The 7,872-nt window shown below is 42.5% G+C and overlaps 2 protein-coding genes across 2 annotated transcripts; one reads left to right on the plus strand and one right to left on the minus strand.

Annotated features, from left to right (window-relative positions):
- On the plus strand, window positions 1-2,321 carry LOC139292757 (trace amine-associated receptor 13c-like). The gene is made up of 2 exons (XM_070915131.1): window positions 1-176; window positions 1,508-2,321. The coding sequence occupies exons 1-2, from the start codon at window positions 1-3 to the stop codon at window positions 2,319-2,321; spliced, it is 990 nt and encodes a 329-aa protein (XP_070771232.1).
- A 1,303-nt stretch (window positions 2,322-3,624) lies between these two features.
- Window positions 3,625-7,178, minus strand: LOC139292586 (trace amine-associated receptor 13c-like). The gene is made up of 5 exons (XM_070914946.1): window positions 7,157-7,178; window positions 6,801-7,065; window positions 5,716-6,532; window positions 3,858-4,207; window positions 3,625-3,772 (listed from the first exon to the last, which is right to left on the minus strand). The coding sequence occupies exons 2-5, from the start codon at window positions 6,974-6,976 to the stop codon at window positions 3,625-3,627; spliced, it is 1,491 nt and encodes a 496-aa protein (XP_070771047.1). The 5' UTR covers window positions 6,977-7,065; window positions 7,157-7,178.
- Window positions 7,179-7,872: the final 694 nt, after the last annotated feature.

Here is a 7,872-nt window from a genome sequence, read left to right on the forward strand (position 1 = left end):
ATGATGGAGACCCAGGACGGAGCAGAGTTCTGTTTTCCACAACTCCTCAACATCTCCTGCAAGAAGCCGACACTTCCCTGGTCTGAAGCTGTGCTCCTGAACACCCTGCTGCCCTCCGTCTGTGTGCTCACTGTAGCTCTCAACCTGCTTGTCATCATCTCAGTCTCCCACTTCAGGTAAAGTTTAATGTCTCAGCAGAACCCACAGTTTAAGTTTTACAACTATGAACACTGAGATCCAAGAAGAATTGAGCTAGATAGTATAATGGTGCAGGGTGTGATCATGCTGGAAGAAATATTGAATGATTAATGTAACAGGGTGCTTTATATAGATGATGTATGTGGATATGTACAGTATATGCATGTATACATGGCAGTATGCAGTATATACAGTGTGTATAGTGGATTAGGTTTATATTAGGGGTGGGACTTTAACGCGTTAATTACGATTAATTAATTTAAGAAAATTAACGCATTTAATCGCAGTTTGCATTCCAAACAACGCGGAACGTTTGTCACTGCACGATTTCCTGGTACACCGATTACACTGGTGCACACAGCTGAGCTCGGCTAACGGCTACCAAAATGGAGGAATCTGACGAAAGCTCTTTGCTAGGACTGATGGAAGGAAAATTTCATTTCAAAAAATTATCCGATGGAAGTATTGACAAAAGTGTGGTTTTATGCAAATTGTGCAAAAAAGAGTTTGCATACCACCGAAGCACGTCAACCCTACGGTATCACCTAAATGCAAAGCATGTTGCAGCGAGCACAGAGCCAGGCACTAGCAGTCCCGGTCCGAGTACGAACAAGCGGTGTCGGCAGCCCAAACTCGATGAAATGTACTCTACTAAAATCCATTGAAATTAAAAAATGTTGCTTTTGGGGGCAAATATTGTTATGCGATTAATCGAGATTAATTAATTACAAAGCCTCTAATTAATTAGATTATTTTTTTTAATCGAGTCCCACCCCTAGTTTATATATGACCTTGATATACTGAGTTAGAAATCGAGTGGTATGTCAACTGTAAGTATAAAACATACAGTGTCAGATGGTTTCTGACACTCTGTGGCTTTTGTTAACTGTTAACTGTTCTACTGTTAAGTCTTATTGCCTAAGATGAACCAGACCTTAACAATGGAACCACAGAAAATATTTTGACATGTCACAGTCGGAAAAACAAAGGTGTAAAACATAAAATGAATGATGGCTGAATTCCATTTAGGTGCTTCAGTTTCAGGGTCCTGGTATTGTGCATGCTGGTGATGTCTCGCTGTTATGTTTTACTGGGAATAATGACAACAGTAATGTTAGTACTGTAACACCTGTTCTTTTCCTACTATGACAGGTCAAAATGTCTGCCGTGAAAAAGGCCTGTTGGTGCGGCAGATCAGCAAAGAAAACCTTTTTCCTTGATTATTTTTGAAGGCACTGAAATGACACAACATTTTGTCATTTAGATATGAGGACTTGTTGGATTATCATCTCTTTTCTCTTCCCTCGAGGCAGCTCCACACCCCCACCAACATCCTCCTACTCTCTCTGGCTGTGTCAGACTTTCTTGTGGGCCTCGTGCTGATGCCGGGCGTGATCCACCAAAAAACATCCTGCTGGTTTCTTGGTGACCTCATGTGTTCTTTCTCCACTTTAATAGCATACACCATAACCTGTGTCTCAATAGGAGACATGATGCTCATATCAGCCGACCGCTATGTGGCTATTTGTGACCCTCTGCATTACCCCACCAGAATGACTGTGAGAAGAATTGAACTCTCTGTTTGTCTGTGTTGGTTCTGTTCTGTTTTGTACAGCATTCCCTTTTCAAAGGATTACCTGAGTCAATCCGACAGACATAATTCCTGCTACGGAGAATGTGTGATTGTCACTGACCATGTTGCAGGAGTTGTTGACCTTGTTTTGACCTTTATTGTTCCAATTACTATCATCATTGTTCTGTACATGAGAGTATTTGTTGTGGCTGTGTCTCAGGCTCGTGCCATGCGCTCTCACATCACAGCTGCTACACTTCAGCGTTCAGTAAATTCAACAAGGAAATCTGAGCTGAAAGCAGCCAGGACTCTTGGTGTTCTTGTACTTGTGTTTCTAATATGTTTCTGCCCATATTATTGTATCATTCTTGCTGCTGACAGTTTGCTCAATCCTTCATTTGAATTCTTAGCGATGTATCTGTTCTATTTTAACTCTTGTCTAAACCCTTTGATCTATGCACTGTTTTACCCCTGGTTTAGAAAAGCAATGAAAGTCATTATTACTCTTCAGATACTGCAGCCTGGCTCCTGTGAGGCCAACATACTGTAGAGAGACTGTGGACTGACTGAAACAAGATCTGCTAAACAAACATTTTCACTGAATTCAAAATCCTAAAAATTGAAGTGAAAGCCCTCTCTTCTCTCTCTGTATACAGTTTATAAACTGTATATGAGAAAACTCACGCCTTGTTCTACTCATTGTCAATTTTATGTAAAGATTATAACTCATTGCATGTTGAGGGCAAAAGAATAATTATGACAAGTTATGACAAAATAATTATTTGGTTCTCATCAGTTGCATTATATGATGGTTGTATGTGTTTTTCTCTCTGTTGCTTTTTTCATTTAATAAGAAAGTAAAAGCAAATTAATAGTTAGATGGAAGAAAACCTCAGAGCCAATACAGAGAGAGAGATCCGCCCTCCTCGGGGAGGAGCGTTGCCAGATAAACAGTCTAAATACTGCGGTACTACAGCATAGTCCACCACAAATGTGCGCTTTTCCCTGGAGCCCACTTTGTTGGCACCCCTGCTGTGTGGAGTGGCCTCACTAAAATAAATGTTTTTCCCATGTAGTATTGTTGTCTGTCTAAACACTGCTTAAATCAGTCTTTAAAAAAGCAGTATAGACGTAGGACAAATGAGGAAACAAGGGTAGAGAATAACATCCTCTCTACATTCAACAGCTACTGCAGATACAGAAGATCTGCTCATTAATTTGATCATGTTGTTCAGTGTGTGAATTCAGAAATCCAAAATGTGTATGTTTCATGTGTAAATTGAAAATGTGCATAAAAAGAGGTGAAGGGAAACTATGCTCAGTGTCAGCTTCACATGACCTGTGAAATATGTTTTCAGTAATAAGATAAGATAAGATGAGATAATCCTTTATTGATCCCTCAGCGGGGAAATTTGCTTTGTTCCAGCAGCGTACATGAGAGTGAAATAGAGACATAAGTAGAAAATCAAGATATAATAAATCAGAACAATAAAGACTGTTGAAAAGCTACTAAAAGTAAAAAACAACTGTAGTGTACAATTTTACAAATTCACAGAAAGAAAAAAAAAAGAAAGGCAAAGGGATTATACTGTATTCCACATCGAGGTGTGGGTATTGCACCATTGTTACATTCTGAAATATGTGGATTGATGGTCCATTTCGGTGAGGGTGGTCTACTGGGAGCAGGTCTGATTGTAAAGCCTGACAGCAGCCGTGAGGAAAGAACTGGATATTCACTGGTGTGGGAGGGGTGCGTTTGCACCGGCGGAAGTCCACCACCATCTCTTTGGTTTTCCCCACGTTGATGTGGAGGCGTTTCCGCCGGCACCGGTCCACAAAGTCCTGGGTCAGTTCTAGGTCAGTATTCCCAATTGCGATGTCAGTGCCACCGGCCTGTAGCTGTTGAAGTCCTTGGGGAGCTGGGTCTGGTCTTTGGCACTGGTACCACGCGGGATGTTTTCCACAGCTGTGGTACTCTTTCCAGCCTCAGGCTCAGCTGGACTACACAGGACTGGAGGAGCCTTGAGCTGATGCCGTCGGGACCCGCAGCCTTCCACGCCTTGATCCTCCTGAGTTCATCCCTCACCTGGTTTGTTGTGAGGGACAGATTGGAGCAGGGGGGCTGTATGCTGGGGGTGTAGACGATGGGGGTTGCAGCAGAGTGGACTGAGCCGCGGGGTGGGCAGATGGCTGATCAAATCTGTTGAAGAAGATGTTCAGATCATTCACCCACTCCCCCACAGGCTGGGAGCTGGGTTCCCTATAACCAGAGATGGGTCTAAGGCCCTTCCAGACTCCACTGATGTTGTTCTTCTGCAGTTGATCCTCCATCTTCCTCCTGTAGCTTTTCTCACCACCCCTGATCCTCCACTTCAGCTCCTTCTGCACGTTCTTCAGCTCCTCCTTGTTTCCTAACTGAAAGGCCCTCTTCTTTTCCTTGAGGAGAGCCTTTATGTCCGGGGTAATCCAGGGTTTGTTGTTGGAAAAACACTGTACAGTCCTGTACAGTCTCATGCAGTGCGTGAGACTGTCAATGTCCTCCCCATGAGGATCACAAAGTACTTTATTAGTTGTTACTATATTAGAAAATAATATTTCTTGTAAATCTCGGCTGTGACCTTTGACTCACCGCCCCCCCCCCCCCCCCCCCCAGTCCAAAACCATTAACGTCACCAGTTTAACAGTCCTTCAGGTCGGCTACAAACTGTTGCGTCGGCTAACGCTTTGCTAGTTGCTAGCTGTGGAACTAGATGTGTTTAAAAGCCTCCTGTGATATATATATATATACATATACATATATATATATACACACACAGTATATTTATATACATCATATAGATATATAGAGATAGAAATAGACATATACACAAACATTTCACTGTCTCAGAATCTTCTAAATCTTACAGTCTTTCTTGTTTGGTATTACTTCTATAATTAACTTCTAACAGACTTGTTTTGGCTACAGAACTTTTGCCTGAACTTGTGAAAGAGGGTAGACTACTTCAATTCCCGGACTGAATTCTATATGACATACAGTATAGAATTTTTCATGTTGCTGCAAAGCCCACCATATTGTTAAGCAATCAAATATGACCGTATGCAGCTCTCTGCCGGGTGTCCCATCTAAAGCAAGAGTTTCACAAAAGACAAACATAACCTGGGGCTTGGCTGTACATAATTACTAATTAGACTATGAGCCCTATTTTACACTACAGCTGTTTTAGAGCAGAATGTTTCCTGGCACGCGCAAAATGTTTACCTTATTGGTGTGTGTGTTTTGTTGTTGTTTTAATTGTGAAAATTTGATAAAAAGGTCATATACAGTGTATATTGTACTATAGAGGATGTTGTATCACTACGTGAATTTTAATTCATTCAATATTTTGAAATTGCATTCCACCGCACGCTGTGATTGTACCATGCTGTTGTGCTGCAATGAAAAAGGTTTCTTGAGAGAAAGGATTAGTGCATAGGTGCAATATATTTGTCAATTCACAGCTTACTGGATGAGGCAGAGAAAAAGTGCGGGGTTCTTTTAATAAAATGACAGCAGCAACAGAGTACAGAATACATACAGTCATGGAATGAACACAATGACAACAAACCCCTTCTGTCTAATCACAAGCTAACAGCCAGCGAGGGTCATAATACAGCCACAATTTACAAGCAACACACTCAAACGATAACTGAATATTGATTATAATCACAATTGCTTAAAAAAGAAAGAATTCTTCACAGCTGACGTGAAGCCCACATTGAGCAGAATTAAAAAAAGGTGTGTTTCCATCAACCTGTTTTTATGAACATTTGTTTGCACATAAAACATACATGCTTTTGTTCATATACACATTTTTAAAGAGAAGACAGCACATTTTCTTTGCTCTTGGATTAGTGAATTCACTCGCATGATCAAATTAATGAGCAGGTCTAATTTTAAAAGGGACTCCATAGCCTCTCTGCAGTATGTTGGACTCACAGGAGCCAGGCTGCAGAATCTTGAACGTAACAATTTGAGTAATAGCTTTTCTAAACCAGGGGTAGAACAAGGCGTAGATCACAGGGTTTAGACAGGAGTTAAAATAGAGCACATAAGATGCAGATGAAGCATTGTGCACGTTGTCAGGAGCAAGAATGACACAATAGTATGGACAGAAACATATGAGAAACACAAGTACAAGAACACCAAGAGTCCTGGCTGCTTTCAGCTCAGATTTAGTTGTTAGACTCACTGAATGCTGGAGTCTGACAGCTGTGATGTGAGAGCGCATGACACGAGCCTGAGACACAGCCACAGCAAATACTCTCATATACAGAACAATGATGATAGTAATGGGAACAAAAAAGGTCAAAACAAGGTCAACAGCTCCTGCAACATGGTCAACGACAACCACACATTCTCCGAAGCAGGAATTATGTCTGTCTGGTTGACTCAGGTCATTTTTTAAAAAGGGACTGCTGTAGAGAACAGAACAGGACCAACACAGACAAACACAGAGTTTAACTCTTGTCACAGTGATTCTGGTGGGGTAATGCAGAGGGTCACAAATAGCCACGTAGCGGTCAACTGATATGAGCACCATGTCTCCTACTGAGGCAGAGGTTATTATGTACGATGCATACACATACAAAGAGCACATGAGGTCACCATGAAACCAGCAGGATGTTTTGAGGAGGATTTCTACCGGCATCAGCAGGAGGCCCACGAGAAAGTCCGAGACAGCCAGAGAGAGGAGGAGGATGTTGGTGGGGGTGTGGAGCTGCCTGGAGGGAAAGAGAAAAGAGTCGATAACCCAACAAGTCCTCATATATAACTGACAAAATAAATATGTCACTGTGACATGTCAAAATATCTTCTGTGGAAAAATGTATGGTTCAGCTTCGACAATGAAAGACTTCACAGGCTTGGTTCAAAGAAACAAATGAATATCGTCAGTTGGAGACATACATAGTTTGCCAGATTTCAAAAGCAGCTCAATTCTTCTAGTTATAAAACTTAAACTGTGGGTTCTGCTGAGACATTAAATTTTACCTGAAGTGGGAGACTGAGATGATGACAAGCAGGTTGAGAGCTACAGTGAGCACAGAGATGGAGGGCAGCAGAATGTTCAGGAGCACAGCTTCAGACCAAGGAAGTGTCGGCTTCTTGCAGGAGATGTTGAGGAGTTGTGGAAAACAGAACTCTGCTCCGTCCTGGGTCTCCATCATGAGAGAGAGGAGGAGTCGGAGGAGGAGAACCTGCAGCTCTGCCAGCTTTCTGCCAAGAACTCTCTGTCATACAGCTGCTTTATCTCTTTCTACCATCGTGTCCATCCCTCCCCTCCTCTCTCACTGTCTCTGTTGGACACTGATGTCCTTCCTCTCTCCTTCTACATATCACACCATCACCATCATCACTTCTTCTGCCGCCCTTTCTCTCTCTCTTCCCACAACTCTGATGTAATTACAAACTACACGGGAGATGTGTCAAACAAAGCAGATAATCCTGAAGGGAGTAGGCAAAAGGCGAGGTCAAAATCCAAAACAGGTGATCAAAACCCAGGTAGACAGAAGACATAGAACACTAGGGGATCGCTGGAATGCTTGCACAAAGGACAAAGACAAACTGGCCCAGAAGGAGGGGAGAACACAGGTTAAATACACACAGAGGCTTGTTGTTGAACAACGGTAAGGACCTGTGTCCACGTAGCAGTGTTAGCATAGAGTGTTTTTTTCAATTGTTCCCAATGAGGAGAGAGCGTATGCGGCCCTATGAACCTGCCAAGAGAAAACGCGCTGCACCCGGCAGGGTTTTTCAGAACGCTCCGAGTTGAAGGTCTTTGAACTTGTCAGAGAGGCACTGGAGAGACAGAAAAGCCCATTTGTGGGAGAAGATCGGCCGGACTCTGAATGTTGCTGGTGTTGTGCTTTTATCACCCTACACGTTGTTAGCTGTGTAGTAAACCCCTTAACATAGCGTTTAGATATTGTTGTCATAGAAGCAAAACCGACATGCAGCGTTTTTACTTTCACAGCACAAGCCTTCATCCCAGCGCCCTGGTAGCGCTTTTCTGCCAGAGAAAAACGCTCTGTGGATAGAGGCCCTAAGCCTGGGTGAATCGATT

This window comes from Enoplosus armatus, chromosome 11 (assembly GCF_043641665.1).
Source record: "Enoplosus armatus isolate fEnoArm2 chromosome 11, fEnoArm2.hap1, whole genome shotgun sequence".
NCBI classification, from domain to species: Eukaryota; Metazoa; Chordata; class Actinopteri; order Centrarchiformes; family Enoplosidae; genus Enoplosus; species Enoplosus armatus.

Coding starts and splice junctions, on each gene's coding strand:
- LOC139292586 (XM_070914946.1), bottom strand. CDS start 6,976: ATGATGGAGACCCAGGACGGAGCAGAGTTCTGTTTTCCACAACTCCTC. Junction 6,533..6,800: donor ATCTCAGTCTCCCACTTCAG/GTAAAATTTAAT, acceptor CTTTCCCTCCAG/GCAGCTCCACACCCCCACCA. Junction 4,208..5,715: donor TACTGCAGAGAGGCTATGGA/GTCCCTTTTAAA, acceptor GCTCTCCTCAAG/GAAAAGAAGAGGGCCTTTCA.
- LOC139292757 (XM_070915131.1), top strand. CDS start 1: ATGATGGAGACCCAGGACGGAGCAGAGTTCTGTTTTCCACAACTCCTC. Junction 177..1,507: donor ATCTCAGTCTCCCACTTCAG/GTAAAGTTTAAT, acceptor TCTTCCCTCGAG/GCAGCTCCACACCCCCACCA.